The 18,644-nt window shown below is 39.3% G+C and overlaps 1 protein-coding gene across 1 annotated transcript in view; it reads right to left on the bottom strand.

The window, feature by feature from the left end:
* Positions 1–7,773: 7,773 nt before the first annotated feature.
* The window catches only part of LOC123232200 (tetraspanin-33-like), a 33,591-nt gene continuing 22,720 nt past the window's right edge, over positions 7,774–18,644 (bottom strand). The window contains 3 exon segments of the mRNA XM_044658577.1: positions 7,774–7,860; positions 11,378–11,539; positions 17,189–17,317. Coding sequence (XP_044514512.1) covers positions 7,774–7,860; positions 11,378–11,539; positions 17,189–17,317 — 378 coding nt within the window.

Below are 18,644 nucleotides of genomic sequence, written 5' to 3'. Positions count from 1 at the left end.
CACAACATTTAGGCTTACTGCAGGAGTTAATTATTTCTATCCCTTATGATTTTGTTCATGTCACCTAAAACTTTAAATATTCACCCATTTCACCTAAATTGTCATCTTTGTTGGCATATAATTGGGCAAAATAGTTAATAATTACCTTAATTTCCTCTTTATTAGAGGTGAGGTTGCCCTTTTCATCTCTGATACTGTTAATTATTATTATTAATATATTAAAAGATGGTCACCAGAGGATTGAACAATTATCAATCCTCAATTAAGAATAATCTCAAGTCAAAATTGACTTTTATGGAAGTTTATTTACTTCCATAATTGAGAAGAGAGAGAGGAAATAAGAATCTAACACAGTAGGTTAATTACTACGATCCTCTAATTAATCCAGGTAGATCTAATTAACCCTCAGCTGAGAGTCAGAGGGCCAGAGGCCTGGAGGTCTATTAAGGGAAGTTCCTTAAGAGAAGTTCAGGAAGATTCATTCTTTAAATTCATCACGTGGACTTTTTTTTAAACCCTTATCTTCCGTTTTCAATACTGTGTATTGGCTCCAAGGCAGAAGAGTGGTCAGGGTAGGCAATGAGGGTCAAGTGACTTGCCCAGGGTCACACAGCTGGGCACCACGTGGACTTCTAAAGAAGATATTGAAAGCAGTCTCACCAAGTTCTCAGTGTTCCAGCCAGCACTCCTCCACTACTCAGAAGAACTCCTTCAGCAGCAGCCTTCTTCACAAGAAGCCCCTCTCACTCACTCAACTCCCTCTTTTTAAAAGGGGTCACTTACACGTCACTTCATATGCCTCCTCCCTAATTTGCGTGTGCAATCACAATAGACGCTTCTCATAGTACTGCCTAAAGGGCAGTCAATTGATTCTGATTCGTCACCCACTCTTAGCACACATGGGTTATGGACCACCCAGAATTGGAGGTGCTCTCACCTTTGGTGATTAAATCTAAAGATAGACAGAGTAGACTTAATCTAATTATCACAATTATGGTCTGACAAAATTGCATTTATTATTTCTGCTTTCCTACATTTGTTTGCAATGTTTTTATGCCCTAGTATGTGGTCAATCTTTGTATATGTGCCATGTGCTGCTGAAAAGAGGGTATATTCCTTTTTTATCCCTATTTATTTTTCTCCAGATATCTATTAGCTCTAATAACAATTCATTCACTTCTTACTTCTTTCTTATTTATTTTTTGGTTCAATTTATCTAGTTCTGATAGAGGAAGGTTCGGGTCCTCCACTATTTAAGCTCCTTTAGTTTCTCCTTTAGAAATCTGAATGCTGTACCATTTGGTGCATATATGTTGAATACTGATATTTCTTCATTATTTATACTGCCTTTCATCAAGATGTAATTACCTTCCTTATCTCTTTTAATGAGATCTATTTTTGCTTTAGCTTTGTCTGAGATCATAATTGCTACTCCTGCCTTCTTTGTCTCAGTTTGGGCCCAGTAAATTCTGCTCCACCCTCTTACATTTACCCTGTGTATATCTACCTGACTCAAGTGTTTCTTGTAGACAATGTAGAATAGAGAAGGGGTCATATAGTTTTTTTCAAGCTTTGGCTGAGTTCCAAAAGCTGTTAGGAGTTTGGAATCTTGAGGAAAAGACAGTTGATTAGGGTCTCCCGTGGAGGGAGGTAGTCTGATCAGCCGAGCTGCCTCCTTACCTAGCTGTAGTATTGAAATTTAGCCTAGCTTTGATATATTTACTTAAGAAATTATTATTTTGGATAAACCCTTTATATCTTCCTTTCCTAATATTATTTCCTACCTTCCCTCCCTTACCTTATATGTCTGTGGAGTTAATAAGGAGAGTAATTAGAGAGGAGTTCAAAATCTGTGAAGGGTTAATTGTTATTTGACAATATTAGATATAGAGAAACTAGTCAATCATCATTTATTCCCTTTAGATAGCAATAGGATTTGTAAGCTGAGTTAAAGGCTGGTCCTTACTCAGACTTCATCTTTGCCTCCCTTCCCCCACCTGAGGTTCCTGAGACAACTGTTAGGGCTTTCCTTTGATCCACTTTCCTGACAAATCATCCTTTAAAGATAATGAACCCTTTTGTGTTTCAACAGACCTATTAGTATAATTGTCTGTTAGTTATTAAGAGAGGGAAGAAGAGGGAAGGAACCAACATACTCTGGGCTTAAAGGGAAGCCGGGTATCCATCTTAGAAGAAGGTGTAACTCCAAAACAAGTCCCTTCCTGTGAAATTAACTAAAGTCTGTTTGTTAATTTCAGTTTAGTCTATTTCCCTCAGCCTGTGTTTGAGTCTAAGTCCCAGTCTATAAAGCCTGCTGTTTGTTTAGTTTAATTTCTCCTCTCCCTGAAGATCTCTGTTTCCCTTCTGTGTTATACTCCTGACTTCAGCCCTATTATATTCTGAATCTCCTTAATCCCAGCCTACCTGTAACCTAGATTACCTCACTTAGCAAGTCTCTGACAATCTCCTTTCAAATTCCCTTATCCCACACACCTTTCCTCAAAATTATCCCCATAACAACAATTATGGTAGGATTCTGGTTTTTAATCCATTCTGCTATCTGCTTCCTTTTTATTGATGAGTTCATCCCACTCACATTCACAATTATGATTACTGTCTGTGTATTCCCCTCCATTTTTACTTCCCCCTTTGGTTCTACTTTTTCTCTTATCCTTCTTACCCTCCCCTCCAACTTTTTGCTTTTAGTCAGTCTCCCCCCCTTTCCCCTCCCTAATGTTACTCCCTTTCCCATCCCTCCCCTCTTATTTGCTCCCCTCTTATCATGGTGCCTTTTAAACAACCCCTCCAACCTCTCCCTCCCTTGTATTGTTCCCTTCATGTCATCCTATACAGTTTGTCACTGTACCCTCCAAATATACTTCTTCTAGTTACCCTGAAGATAATAACAATTTTTAAGAGTTACCAATATCATCTTTTCTTATAGGAATACAAATCATTTCAACTTATTGGGTCCCTTAAATTTTTTTTTCCTTTCTTAATTACCTTTTGGTAATTCTCTTGAGTTCTGTGTTTGAGCATCAAATTTTCTGTTTAAGTCAGGTCTTTTCTTTAGGAATGCTTGGAAGTCGTCTATTTTATTAAATGACCATACTTTCCCCTGCAAGAATATAATCAATTTTGCTGGGTAATTGATTCTTAGTTGTAGATCCATTTCCCTTGATTTCCAGAATATCATATTCCATGCCTTCCAGTCCTTCAGTGTGGATGCAGCTAGGTCCTGTGTTATCCAAACTGTGGCTCCATGATATCTGAATGGTTCCTTTTTAGCAGTTTGTAGTATCTTTTCCTTGGTCTAGAACAGTTGTTCCCAAAATTTTTTGGCCTACCACCCCCTTTCCTGAAAAAATATTACTTAGAGCCCCTGGAAATTATTTTTTTTATTTTAATAGCAATTAATAGGAAAGATAAATGTACCTGTGGCCATCACCACCCTCCTGGATTGCTGCAGCACCCACCAGGGGGCAGTGGCACCCACTTTGGGAATTACTGGTCTGGAAGATCTTGAACTTCGCTATAATATTCCTGGGCATTGTCATTTGGAGATTTGAAGTAGGAGGTGATCTGTGGATTCTTTCAACCTCTAATTTACCCTCTTGTTCAAGAATGTTGGCACAGTTTTCTTAGATAATTTTCTGTAGAATGATGTCCAGGCATTTTTTTTTTCATGATTTTCCAGTAGTCCAATAATTCTTAAACTGTCTCTTCTGGGTCTATTTTCCAGGTCTGTTGTTTTATTGATGAGATGTTTCATATTTTCCTCAATTTTTTAATTCTTTTGATTTTGTTTTATAGACTCTTGCTGACTTGTGAACTCATTTGCTTCTAGTTATTGGAGTCTAATTTTTAAAGACTGAATTTTATCCTTGGCTTTTTGGTCATCCTTCTCATTCTGCCCTGTTTTTCTTTGTAGGTCATCTTTTACTTTCTTTGCCTCATTTTCAAGCTGGTCAATTCTGGCTTTAAAGAAACTATTTTCTTGTTTTAGTTCCTGTGCTTCTGTTTCCAGATGACCTATCTTGCTTTTTTAGTTCTTTTCCCAATTTTCTTCAGCCTCTCTTAATTGTTTTTTGAATTGTGTTTTGAATTCTTCCAAAGCCTGTGTCCAATTTGCTGGGATTCCTGAGTTTTTGCTTGGTGTTCCTTGGTCCTCTTCTGTTCCATTTGTTCTTTGTTCATTGCCTGGATAGAAGCTGTTGATTGTAATTTCTTTTTTCTTTTTCTGTTGTTTACTTGTATTTTTTCCTTCTTCCCCCCTCCTTATTGGCTGTATTCATGCTCCTCTGTTTATTTGCTAGATCTGTGAGTTTGGGCTATTCTGTCCTAAAGGGGCTTTCTTCTCTGCTCTGCTGATTAACTGGATTAGGCTAATGGAGCTGACCTGTTGTATTAATGAGCCCTGAGATCAGATCTTCCCCAGCTGCCAGCAGAAACTGAAAGTGAGAGTGAAGGTGTGGAGGCTGAATGTAGTTACTTTCCTCCTCTTCTCTTCCTTTTTGCCAGCCACCTCCCTGCCAGCTGCCTGTTCAGAGCCCTGAGCTTCCCGTGGTGGTATCAAGGTACTCTGTTGGGATCTCAGCCTTCACCCTGGGATCCCACTCAACCAGATTCTTACCATGGGTCTCAATACAGTAGGTGGGGGAGGGGTGTTGGAGATTGAGCTTTGGAGATTGGAGATCTGCACTATTGATAGACAGGCTGAGCTGATATGCAGAGCTGGGTGTGCCCTGAGGCCAAAACCTCCAGAGGCAGAGGCCCAAGATGGAAGAGGGGTAGCTGAAGGCTGCGACCAGGATGCCCCCTTCTCTGCCCCTCTCCTCCAGCTGCCTCCTGGCCAGTTGTGGTCAAAGCCCTGAGCTTCCTGTAGTTGTGGTAGCAAGGCACTCCCTTGCCCCAAAATTCCTGCAACTGCCAGAGTCCTAGCACAGTAAGTGGGGGAAGAATCCTGGGACCTTCCTTTTTTCTTTTCTTTAAACCGGAGAATTCAACCTTCTCTATATACCTTTTCTGTGTACCTTTTCAGTTGAATCAAGCAGGAGGGTCCCCCATCTCTGTCCTGTTGTTGGATTTGGTTTTGTGTCCCCCTTGAAGCACTTTGTTTTTGATTGGTGTGGAAGGGTTTTCACAGAGGACTCTACTTTTGCTGTTTCTAAGCCGCCATCTATCACCTAAAACTTTAAACTGGGGACAGAAACAGAGTTTCTGGGTCTGGAGAGTTGCATCTTTGTGGCCTTTTCCTGTCTCTTGAACCCAGATCCTCTGTAATGTCATTTCTGTGATAACTATTCTGAGTCTGGCCAGTTTGAGGTTCTAGGCAACAGCAAAAACCTCAGAATACTCCCAAATAAAGCATTTTTTTTTCATCACAATATAAAGTAATGAGAAACATTACATTGTAAAGAGAACCAGTCTGGAAATTAGGAATACCTCACCTCTGACACATACTGACTGTGGTCCTAAGCAAAATTATTAAACTTTAGGCAATTCTCTAAGCTTTTACATTGCAGAAGAAGTACAGTTCTTCATAGAATAGTTTACTTGTCATATCTATGGTGAAGGGAAGAATTTATGACCAAACAAGAGATAGAGAACATTATAAGATGTAAAATGAATAATTTTGATTATATTAAATTTAAAAGGGTTTGTACAAACAAAGCCAATGCAACCAAGATTAGAAGGGAAGCAAAAAACTGGGGGAAAACTTTTATAACAAATTTCTCTGATAAAGGTCTTGTTTCTCAAATATATAAATAAGTCAACTTTATAAGAAATCAAGTTGTTCCCCAATTGACAAATGGTCAAAGGATATGATCGGGCAGTTTTCAGATGAATAAATCAAAGTTATCAATAATCATATGAAAAAATGTTCTAAATCCCTCTTGATTAGAGAAATGCAAATTAAAACCACTCCGAGGTTCAACCCCATATCATTCAGATTGGCAAATATGATAGTAAACTGGAAAGTGATAAATGTTGGAGGAGATGTGGCAAAACTGGGACACTAATGCATTGCTGGTGGAGTTGTGAACTAATCCAACCATTCTGAAGGACAATTCGGAATTATGCCCAAAGGGCTATAGAAGAATACATACCTTTTGATTTAGTGATACCACTACTGGATCTGGATCCCAAAGAGATAAAAAAAAATGAGAAAGGACGTATTTGTACAAAAATATTCATAGCTTCTCTTTTTGTGGTGGCAAAGAATTGGAAACTAAAGGGATATTCCTCAATTGGGGAATGGCTGAACAAAATGTGGTATATGATGGTGATGGAAAACTATTGTGCTGTAAGGAATGATGAACAAAATGATTTCAGAAAGAGCTGGAAAGACCTCCATGAACTGATGCAGAGTGAAATAAGCAGAACCAGGAGAACACTACACACAGTAACAGCAATATTGTGGAACGATCAAATGTGAAAGACTTTGCTTCTAAAAGCAATACAATGATCCAGGATAATTCTGAGGGACTTAGGAGAAAGAATGCTCTCTACCTCCAGAGAAAGAACTATTGGAGTAGTGGAAATGCAGATAAAAATATATGATTTATCACTTGTTTATTTGGCTATGTGATTTGGGGTTTTGGTTCTATAAGATTATTCACTTATAAAAATCAATAAAATGGAAATAAGTTTTGTGTGATGATACTTGTATAACCCAGATTGAATTGCTTGTCAACTCAGGGAGAAGGGAAGGAAAAAGGGGGGAGACAATATAAATAATATTTTTGGAAAACTTATGTGGAAATTTGTTATTAAAATTTCAAAAACATTAGTATGGTTCTTTATGGGTAGAGAGAATTTTCTATTTCAGTGAAATCACAAGTCCAGGATCAAAAGAAAAAAAATTATTTTAAATTTAATCCTATAATGTCAGGAGGGAACCTAAGAACTTTGAAAGTCAGATCTGGGAGGGACCTAAACACAGAATACAGAATATTAGCACAGAAAGGGTCTTTAGACTATAAAGTATAACATGTGAAAACTGAAAGAGACCTACATAAATCTAAAACAGTGATTCCCAAAGTGGGCATCACCACCCCCTGGTGGGTGCTGCAATGATCCAGGGAGGCAGTGATGGCCACACTTTTTTTGTATTACATTCTATTCTGAGTTCAATAAATAGTTTCATAATTTCCAGGGGGCACTAAGTAATATTTTTTCTGGAAAGGGGGAGGTAAGCCAAAAAAGTTTGGGAACCACTGCTCTAAAACATTAACTATTAAAGCTACAAAAGACTTTAGAGAGCTGCTCTGAGGCATTTATTTTAAAGATGGAAAAACTGAAGCCTACAATGTGGAAATTTATTTTATGTGACTATACCAATTTGTAATAGTTTGCTTTTTTCTTGCCTTCTCTCTGAGGATAAAGGTGTGAAGAAGAGTATGAGAAGTGAGAAAAATAAAATAAAATTGAATTTAAAAAAAAAAGAACAACTGAGGCCCAGAGAGGGGACATGATTTATAAGTTAGTGGCAGATCCAAGACTCAAACCCAGATTTCCACCCTCTTAATTCTTTTCCCTCAAAATGAATGAAGACTGGCTTTGAGGAGTATCTGTTGAATTCCAGATGTCAATAACTCACTCAACTGGGCAGTGGTCCTAACTAGGTGACTCCTCAGCTTTCTCTCTGGGGTGACTTGAGCTAAAGAGTTTCTCTATGATCCATTGCCTCTCACGTTCTTCATTAACGTTTCTCCCTAGCAAGGGCAGAAGCTAGACCAGAGTTCTCCTCTTTCTGGTCCAATTCTCTTTTTATGCCTCTCTCTTTCTGTTGGTTCTCTTCTGAATTATAAAGCTGATTTGGTAAATAAGTGTCACAGCCAAAGAGAAGACAACAACCTGGAGGGAAAGAAGAGTTATTCATTCACTTATTCATTCATTTCTTCATTCATTCAGAAGTGTTTACTGAGCAATTATTGTTCACCTGAGCAGCTAAGAGGCCAGTGGACAGAGTCAGAAAGACTCATCTTCCTGAATTCAAATTTGGCCTCAGACACTTAATAGCTTAGTGACCCTGGGCAAGTCACTTAAACCCTATTGCCTATCCCTTAACACTCTTCTGCCTTGGAACTTAGTACTGATCCTAAGATAGAAGATAAGGGGGGAAAACTGAAAACCCCAAATGGGGGTCACAAAGAGTAGGACACAACTGAAACAAATGAACAATGGCAATATTGTGTGCCTGACCCTGTGCTGGGACCTACAGCTCAGGGGAGATGGATGAATAAGATATAGCACCATCCACTATGAAAACAGTTCATGTTTCTATATAGAGCTTTAAGATTTACAAAGCATTATCCATACAATAACTTGGAGAAAGGGGTAATATTAGCTGAATTTGACAGAATAGGAAACTGAGACTCAGTCAGCTGAAGCAATTGACCCAAGACTGATCACAGAGCTACCAAGTGCCGGAGGTAAGAGTTCCACCCACCAGCTCTCCAGATTCCTCCTCCAAAGTCCTTTGAAGACAATAAAACTCCAACTCTCTATTGCATCGAGTTGGGGTGAGGACTTGCTTTATAAACCGTAAAATATGAACCTTTGCAGGCTTTGAAGCCCTGGGAGGGCAAGAACACAGGCTGCTATGCCCAGCATGGATCTTATATCTAGTAATTCATAGAGGAGCAGGATGGGACACAGACACCAAAAGGAGTGAGCTGGGGGGTCAGGAGACCTGAATTCAAGTCCCACATGAGATACTTGCTCAAGGCTGACACTGGTATGGTGTATCACCTTTGTGGACCTTGTTTTCCCCATCTGTGCTGGCCCTTTTTCTGTTTTTAAACTCTTTATCTTCTATCTTAGAATTGATACTAAGAATTGGTTCCAAGGCAGGAGAGTGGTAAGAGTTGGGCAATTGGGGGTTAAGTGACTTGTCCAGGGTCCCATAGCTAGGACGTGTCTGAGGTTAGATTTGAATTCAGGACCTCCCATCTCCAGATCCGGCTCTCAAACCCCTGGGCCACCCAGCTGTCTCTTCTCTACACAACAGGGTCATAAGAGAAGTAGTGGAAACTAAGGTCAAAAATGTCAAATTACCTTATACCTGGCACATTCAGAATTTGAACCCAGGTCTCCTGACTCCAAATCCAAGACTTTTCCCCCCTACAAATGATGAGATAGTTATCAGTAGTACAAAGGATGCTGGGCTTAGAATCAGCTCACTTTGTGACCCTGGGCAAGTCACTGAACTTACATGTGTTTACTCTTCTGCAGAATGAGGAAACTGGTATTTGTACTCCCAAATGCCTAGGATGGTAGGTGGGAAAACTTTTTATGTAAATATCAGTGCTACATGTATATGTGTATGTGTGTGTATATATGTGTGTCATGGGGCAAAATGGAAAAGATTTGTGATTTTGACAGTGTAGCAAAACTGCCCCTGGGGGCCTTGATCTAAACCTATCTGTGGCTTACAAGATAAGGCCCAAAAAGTTGGCTTAAGGCACAGAGATTAATGTTTATTAAATATTATTATTAAATAGTAATTATTCATTAATTTTAATTTAATATTTTAATTATTTTATTATTTAATGTCATTTATATTTTTAATTATATACTATATTTAAATATTGTTGTTAATATAGTTGCATTTAATTTAATATTTTAATTAAAGTAGTAATTTTATTTAATTTTAAAATAATTTAATTCAATATTAATAATACAAAATATCATTAAATAATATTTATCCATTGTGCAGTGTTAACAAGTGATAATGGCCTAGTATCTCTCATTTTATTAATTTTTTATTTACTTACCTATATTTATTTATTTATTTTCCTGTATCATTATAGAAGCTATGAGGCTGAGGCTCAGGGTTACCCCCAAGTCTAGGACTTCCTCCACTCTGCAGCTTCCATAGTGATATATGCAAAAATACAAAACAAAGCAAAAACCCTGCCAGTCTCTCAGGGCTGGTGTGAGAACTTCAGGAGGAAATTAATGAGAAAGAAGCAGAGCCAAGATGGTGGAGTAGAAGCAAGGAAGCTTGAAACCACCATGAGAATCCTCTCCAACCAATCCTAAAATAACTCCGCAAAAAAGAATACAGGAGTGAAAGAGTCAACAAGGAGATGGAGTGAAGCAAAGGAAATTAATGAGAGAGTTTTGTACACAGTAATGGGGAAATACTATTGCTCCAGCCTTATTTGTCAAGCCTTCACAGTGGATAAATTACTTTATATCTGGCACATTCAGAATTTGAACCCAGGTCTCCTGACTCCAAATCCAAGACATTTCCCCCTATAAATGATGAGGCAGTTACCAATAGTTACCAGTAATACAAAGGATTCTGGGCTTAGAATCAGGAGCCCCAGCTCACTACCTCAGACATGTAACAGTTGAAATTCTTGAGAAACAGTATTTCTTAATTTTAGGTTAATTTATTAATCAACCACTCAAGACAATCTAAACTGTTCAGTTGATTCTTTCCACAATCCAGACAAGCACCTAAGAGAGCTAGTGGGGCAAAAGAGGCCATTCATATATAGTAATATATATTCAATATATATCCTTCAGGAACTCATCACTCAGTCCTGGATGGGACTGGACATCTCAAGACATCTCTGATTGCTAAATAGCCACTGAGGAGGTAGACTTAGAGACAGCAACTCCTTCTACACTATCTCATCAGAGGAAGAGGTGGGTCTTTGTCCAGAGAAGGATGCCAACAGAGCCTTTCCTTCTGGCTGGGTCGGTCCATACTCTTAACCAGGGTGCACCATGGCTGTTTGGCCCTGCCCTTAATCTTGATATTCTTTGAAGATCTAAACAAAAGCAGGAAGGTCCCATCCAGTTTCATAGCTTGGAAGAGAAACTGTTTCTTTTTTACCTTAAAATCAGACTCTTCTTAGAGAGGCTAAAGGGAAAATTATTTCACAATTGAAATGACTTTTTCATAGTCATTTACTAGCTGTATGACCCCAGTTCAGTGATTTTAGTCATATCCCCATTTGAGGTTATCCTGGTAAAGATACTGGAATGGTTCTTCATTTTCTTCTCCAGCTCATTTTACAGATGAGGAAAATAGTGACTTGCCCACGGTCACATAAATGGGAAGTATTTGAGGCCAGACTTGAATTCAGATCTTCCTGTCTCCAAGCCCAGATTGCTATATGCTGTACCACCTAGCTGCTTCTGTGTGACCCCAGACAAGTTCCTTAACCTATTTCACCCTTAGTTTCTACGTTTGTAAAACAGGGATAATAGCAGCTACTCCACAGGGTAGTCCTGAGTCTCAAGTGAGAAAATGTAAGAAATGTTTGCAAACCTCAAAAATTACAAACCACTTTGCAATTTTCTGCTTAAATTCTGCTTAAATATGTTATGATTCTATAACGATAACTCTCTTTACCTCCATTGCCAAAAAACCCAGCGCCAGTCCGGCAATCAGATGCAGGTTACTGCGTCCCCAGGTGACAATCTTCTCCAAACAGCCTCCTGTGTGGATCAGACTTTCTGCCTTCCACGCTTTCAGGTTCTGGGTCCCATAGCCACACATGGTGTTAAGAACATTCTAGAGGAAAGAAGGAACCCCCCCTCCCCCCCAAAAAAATTAGACTGATGCACATTACATTTGTTCTCCTCCTATCCTTGCAATTCAATTTGGTACAATTTGACATTTATTTGTGTATTCAGCAAATGGTATATCCTGGGATGTATAAAAATGGGACCAGTTTGTAATGATGCCACAGCAGGTTTCAAGCCCCAGGGTCACCTCAAACCTCTAGCAAGGTGGGCATGGAGTGAGTTGATAGAATTCTTTCTCCTCCCCTTCTTTGGCAGTTAGAAGACTCTGGTAACTGACCCACAGAACTGCCTATATTCCAGTTATGCCTGTTATCTGACTTGGCCTTTACAGGGCTAAACTATCTAATAAACAAGAATAAACCCACAGAAATTGATGTCTTCAACTGGATTGAGGTTTATTCCCTAAACCAGGATGGATAATTGGCTCAGGATGTCTTCACAACAGGTTCCTTGGTCTCTGAATCCCAACTGCTCACTCAGTTGGCCAAGATGGAGATTTGGCTTAGATAATATATAAATCTTGGTCTAAATAGCTTAGACCATAGTCCTTCACACACACACACTCTCTCTCTCTCTCTCTCTCTCTCTCTCTCTCACACACACAGACTTAGCTAAACAAGGGTTTAATAACTTGGAGGGTTTGGGATGGGGGATAAGTGTTTAGGTAAGAGGATAAGGAATAATCTGTCTAAAAATCTTTAAGTGTAGTCAGAATGGCTTTCCCCCCACCCCAGAGGGGAAAGCTCAAAATTAGAAACTTCTTTTCCCTAACTACCTTACAAGCTAAACTGTATCTGTGTATCAAATAATATCATGTACAAGATGGCTTAGAGAGGCTTGATTGAAGATCTGTAGATGTTAAAGGTTTTTCTGAGATACTGCTAACAGGATATCCCTGTCACAGTAAGAGAATCAATGTAGGTTAAACAGTCTTGATGATTGCCTTTTGGGGTAAAAAGAAATAATCCACCCTGCTCCTCAGGTCAGAGATAAACTAGGCTTCCACCCAGCACCCTCTTTCCCCCAAAGAGTCCAAGTCTGGGGTGCTGCTTTTATACCCACATTCTTAACTGCCCTAATTGCCCCTCTCTCTTGGGGTTCTGTGGGTTTCTGTAGGTTTCTGTGGGGTAGTTCACCCCCTATAAGATCCTTTAAGTTACAGATGTACTGAGCAAACTGATGACTTGAATTGTCATCCACTACCCTCCGCCTCCCCCTAAGAAGTCCTTGAGAGTTGGGACTATTTCGTTTTTTACTTCAAATTGGCACAGGACTTGGCATGGAGCATATTTTTAATAAATGTCTAGTGAATTAGAAAAAATATATACATTATATTTTTGATGATACCATAATGCTCCATTACAGTGACTTGCCATTGTTTGGGCATCGGTCAGTGCCAACCTCGTCCAAGATCCAATTCCAGGGACCAGTCAGGGTAGTCAGGACACATGGCCCAATGGCCTTGCCCTTTCTTCAGGACTATCAGGGTTCAGAGCAAGACTTGGGGAACAACATTGGTATATTCATTGTTTTTCTTCTGTCTTCTTTTTTTTTTTAAACCCTTAACTTCTGTGTATTGGTTCTTTGGTGGAAGAGTGGTAAGGGTGGGCAATGGGGGTCAAGTGACTTGCCCAGGGTCATACAGCTGGGAAGTGTCTGAGGCCAGATTTGAACCTAGGACCTCCCGTCTCTAAGTCTGACTCTCAATTCACTGAGCTATCCAGCTGCCCCCTTAAGTCTTTTTTTTAAGCTGTTACTCTGACACATAGTCATTTCCAGCTTTATTCTTTTCCCCATCCACAGAGAGCCTTCTCTCAAGACCAAGAAAAACAGGAAAAGCTACCATTAACTTATTCTGTATTCTACAAAAGGAAGGTGGTACTTTTCCTCGTCTCTTCTCCTGTATCACAATTTCTCCAGCCTCACCATTATTCCCTTTTGTACCCTCCTACGTTCTCATTAAACAGACCTGCTCAATGTTCCAAATTCTGAAGCAAACTTGACATTTCCTATCACCAAATGTTTACACAGGCTGTATCCCACGCCTGGATTGCATTCCCTCCTCAGAATTTCTAGTTTTAGTCAAGGCCCAGTTTATGGACTGCCTCCTCCAGTGAAACTTTTCCTGGTGCTAATACACTCTCCTTTCTAAAATTCTCTTTTGTCTATATAAATGTGGCCCTCCTCCCAGGAGAACTTATGTTCCCTAAAGCCAGGAATTTTTTTTTTCATTTCCCTCTTTACATCCTGAGCAGCTTACACACGGTCTTACCAGTATATGCTGGATTGAACCAAATCACATCATAAATTTCATCATCACAGAACCACAGAGGCTGGATAGAACTGAGAATTCATCTCCACAATTGTTTATATTGTGCCAGTCCGCAGCTCTATCGATAACGTGCCAGAATGGCTGGCAACCTTTTGAGAGAAAAGAGCTATTTTTTTTGTAATTAGTCTTCAACTAAACTTGCAAAGGTCTGAATTCAGACCTGCACCTGCCATTCAAGGGCCAACCCAGCTAAGGGCATAGAAGTGCCCTTAGAGTTGGGCCTCAACAATTCAGAAAGGAGGATGATGGGATTACGAATCATACCAGTAGAGGGAGCCCCTGTACAAAGAAAATCAATCCTAGAGCTTCAGGAGCTTTGGAGTAAATCTAATTAATTAGCTATACTTAGTATTGTAATTAGATCCTCCACTATGGTTCCATTCTGAAGCTTCCTTTTTCTATGGGGGTAAATCCTGGGTTCTTGAAGGTTATGGCAGCAAAGTCCTAGCTCTGTGCCTACCCCCTTTTTTTTAAACCCTCACCTTCCATCTTACAATCAATACTGTGTATTGGTTCCAAGACAGACAGAGGTAGGGGCTAGGCCAATGATGGCAAACCTATGACACGCATGTCAGTGTGTAGTCATTTTTGATGACACGCAGCCACGTACAGAGAAGTCTGGGGCCACATGCCGAGGATGAAACATTTGCTGTAGTGTAGTGTAAACACTCTGTGCACTATAGGTGACAATTCTACCTTTATTAATTTACCTATTTTGGCTTATTAAATAGTTATATATTATAATTATACATTTTTATTATTTAAACTATAAATATCATGAAATTATGGTTTTTTTCTTAAAGTGACACACCACCCGAGTTATGCTTTTTTTTAGCGAATTTTGACACACCAAGCTCAAAAGGTTGCCCATCACTGGGCTAGGCAAAGGGGTTTAAGTGACTTGCCCAGGGTCACACAGCTAGGAAGTGTCTGAGGTCATATTTGAACCCAGGACCTCTCATCTCTGGGCCTGGCTTTCAATCCACTGAGACATCTATCTCTTTTTCCTAGCATTTAATAATAGTGTCTTGCACATAAAAGGTGCTTAATAACTTCCTGCTGAATGGAACAAACATCTTCCACATAATCGCTTATAAAGCCCCATAGAGAAAAGTGTTCGATAAAGTCAATTAAAAGGAAAAAAGTTATTAAGCATCTCCTGCACACAGAGCAATATCTGTACAGGCAGTTAGGGGATATAGTGCAAAAGCTAATTGTTGTTAATTAGTTAAGTGGAATGGGGCATTAATCACTATCAGATGACCAAGGGAAGAATGCCCAAGAATTGAGGCTTGAAGCAATAAAAGTAATTAGAATTTATAGAGTGTTTACTATGTGCCTGGCACTGTGCTAAGTGTATTATAATTATCTCATTGCATCCTCTCAACAACCTTGGATGGTAGGTGTTATTATTATCCCCATTTTAAAGATCAAGAAATTGAGGCAAACAGAGGTTAAGTGACACGTTTAAATAGCTATTGTTTGTATATGTGTGTGTATATATATGTATACATATATATGAATAAATGGGGGTTAATATAAAATGTAATATGTTATGTATTATAATATATATACATATATAATGGTATATATAATATATGGTTGTTTTGTTTTGTTGGGTTTTTTTTTTATTATTAAAACCCGTACCTTCCCTCTTAGAATCAATACTTTGTATTGGTTCCAAGGCAGAAGAGAGGTAAGGACTAGGCAATGGAGGATAAGTGACTTGCCCAGGGTCACACAACTAGGAAGTGTCTGAGGTGTGGTGTATGTTTTATATTTATTTATTTATCCATGTATACATTATTTTGCTCCAACAGAGTATAAGCTCCTTGAGGGCAGGGACTACTTTCCTTCCCATCTTTGTGTCCTTGGCACAGAACCAAAAAAAGAAGACACCTGAGCCAGTCAAAGAGTAAATAGTTAACAAACACATCAGTATTTAATTAATAAACATATAGGTACATGGTTATTTACGTGTAACATCCTCTGTTTTAGAATGAGCTTCTTGAAGACAAAAATCATATTTTTGCCTTTCTTTGGATAGCCTGAGTTTGCCACGGTGCCTAAGGTACTGAAGCAAACAGTAAGTGCCTCATAAGTGTATGTTGGCTGATTAATAAATAATTATTTGAATTAAATTGAACTAGATTTTTAAATGTTTGCTGAAGGAGTTTGGGCTCGCTCCTTTAGGTAGTAGGGAACCATGGAAGGGTTTTGAGAAAGAGAGGGATGTATCAGAAGCTCATGGGCTCAAGATGCAGCTTGTATGACTTTAAGCAAATAAAAGCAGCTTTCTGGGGCTTAGTTTGCTCTGTCAAATAATGTACCTAATATTCCCTCAATTTCTTTTCATTGTCTTTTTTGCTATCAGCTGCATTTCCTGTTCTATGTCAAATAGAAGTGGTAACAATGGACATCCTAGTTCCATTCCCAAATATGTCAGAAAGGATTCTAGTTTCTCCCCATTACCAATAATGGTAGATCTTGATGATATGTATATCTGCCTACTAGATATATATCACCAATATAGATATATAGCTATTGCTGTTATTGGTGATGGAGATAAACTAGAATCCTTTCCAATATATTTGGATAGCTAATCACCAAGAACTACCATTATTGGCATGTATATGTATACACACACAAAATATAATGTATATATGCATTATATACATTATTGTATTAAGAAAGGTCCATATATTCTCTTGTTTTCTAGTACTTTTAATAGAAATAGGCACTATACTTTGTCAAAATTTTTTTCTGTATCTATTGATATAATCATATAATTTTTCTTGATTTTATTATTAATGCGGTTAAAGTTATCGTTTTCCTAATATTATCTAAGATTCTCTCCAATTCTGACTTTTGATGGCTAGAAGACTCTATGATCAGAGCTTGACTCTAGTCTCTCATTAAGACACAAATTGTGCCCCTGTACCAGGAATCCTACTGTTCTTGCTTTTAAGAAGGAAGAGAGGAACCAAGCATTTATTAAGAGCCTACTATTAGCAGATCAGCACTGTGCTAAGGCTTTACACACATTATCTCAATGGATCCCCATAACAACTCTTGAAAGTAGGTGCTATTATTTATCTCCATTTTACAGTTGGGAAAACTGAGACAGACAGGGGTTAAGGGACTCGCTCAGGGTTACGGTGCTAGTATCTGAAGCCAAATTTGAATTCAGCTCTTCCTGACTCCAGGTGGAGGGCTCTATCACCAACACCTCCTAGCTGCCTTTTAAATCATGCAATGGGGAAAAGGAACCGAAAAAGGACCCTGCTTGTACCAGACACTTACCTGCTCCTCCTCTGGGATGCAGCAGGAGAAAGGAACAGCACAACATTCCAGGCTTGGATTGGAAATGCTGCAGTCAAAATATTCATTCTGAGACCAATCTCTGTAGGAATGGACCCCGCAGCACTCAAACTGGGGAGGAAAATGAGCATTAGAACCAGAATGTCTGGGTGGGCTTCGGCTGGAGGCAGGGCTTGGACCAGACACCCTCTTAAGTCTAAGATGCTATAGCAAAGAAATCCATAAAGCTGTGGAACAGATGCCAAATGAGCCAACTGGTGGTAGGGTGGTTGTATAATGCACAACTGCCCTTCGCTAGAGAGAATCCACAGGATGGAGACTTTCTGTTATCTGGAGGGAGAACAGACAGGTCCTCCTAGCTAGGTTCAGTCAATACTGGCTTTTGGTTCTTCCACTACAGATGAAAGTAGACTCTCAAAAGTCATATTTAAGGAGTCACAAGCTCAGACAGATTCAGACCTAAGAATGGTGACTCCTTGAAGGAAGAGACTGTTCTAACATCTTGTAGATACTTAAAAAGCAGCTCGCTGGTGAAGTGGATGGAGTGCCAGACCTGGAGACAGTAAGACTGAAAGCTGGCCTCAGATACTTACTAGTTAGTGACCCTGGAAAAGTCACTTAACCTTGTTTGCCTCAGTTTCCTCAACTGTAAAATGAGCTGGAGAAGGAACCGCAAACCATTCCAGTACCTTTGTCAAGAAATCTCCAAATGAGGTCATGAAAAGTAAGACATAATGGAACAACAAACAACAACAAAGCTACATTAAAGATGTTTGCTAAATCCATAAGCATTTCTTAAGAACCCATTATTGCCTCACACCAGAAAAGGTACTCAAAATGCAGAGATGGAAATAAAATTGACCCTGCCTGCAAAGAATTTATACTCTACTGGGAGGACATGTGAGCATGAATAAGTCAATCCAGAGAATATATAAAGTGTTTTCAAGAGGGAGAGAGTTTTAGTAACCAGGAGAGGGATCAGGAAAAGCTTATGTAATAGGGGCTATCCAAGCTGTACTCTAAAGAAAGCTGTGGGGGGAGTGGGAGGGTCACTAATGCATTGCTAGTGGAGTTGTGAATTGATTCAACCATCCTGGAGGGCAATTTGGAATTATGCCCAAAGGGCTTTGAAAGAAGGCATGTCCTTTGATCCAGCAATACCAATACTAGAGGTTTGTACCCCAAAGAGATAAAAAAAATGTACAAAAATATTTATAGCCGTGCTCTTTGTGGTGGCAAACGACTGGAAAATAAGGGGGTGTCCCTCAATTGGGGAATGGCTGAACAAATTGTGGTGTATGATAGTGATGGGATACTATTTTGCTATAAGTGCTGGGCACTCTAGGGCATCCTTGGTGGTCCTGAGGGGCACTGGCTCTCCTGGTCATCTCTGGGGCGCTACCCACTAAGTGCCCTGGTCCTAGAGCCTCCAGAGAGG

Source organism: Gracilinanus agilis, chromosome 1 (genome assembly GCF_016433145.1).
Source record: "Gracilinanus agilis isolate LMUSP501 chromosome 1, AgileGrace, whole genome shotgun sequence".
Classification (NCBI taxonomy): Eukaryota; Metazoa; Chordata; class Mammalia; order Didelphimorphia; family Didelphidae; genus Gracilinanus; species Gracilinanus agilis.
Note: the sequence above shows the minus strand (reverse complement) of the source record. Positions and strands in the feature narration are given on the sequence as shown.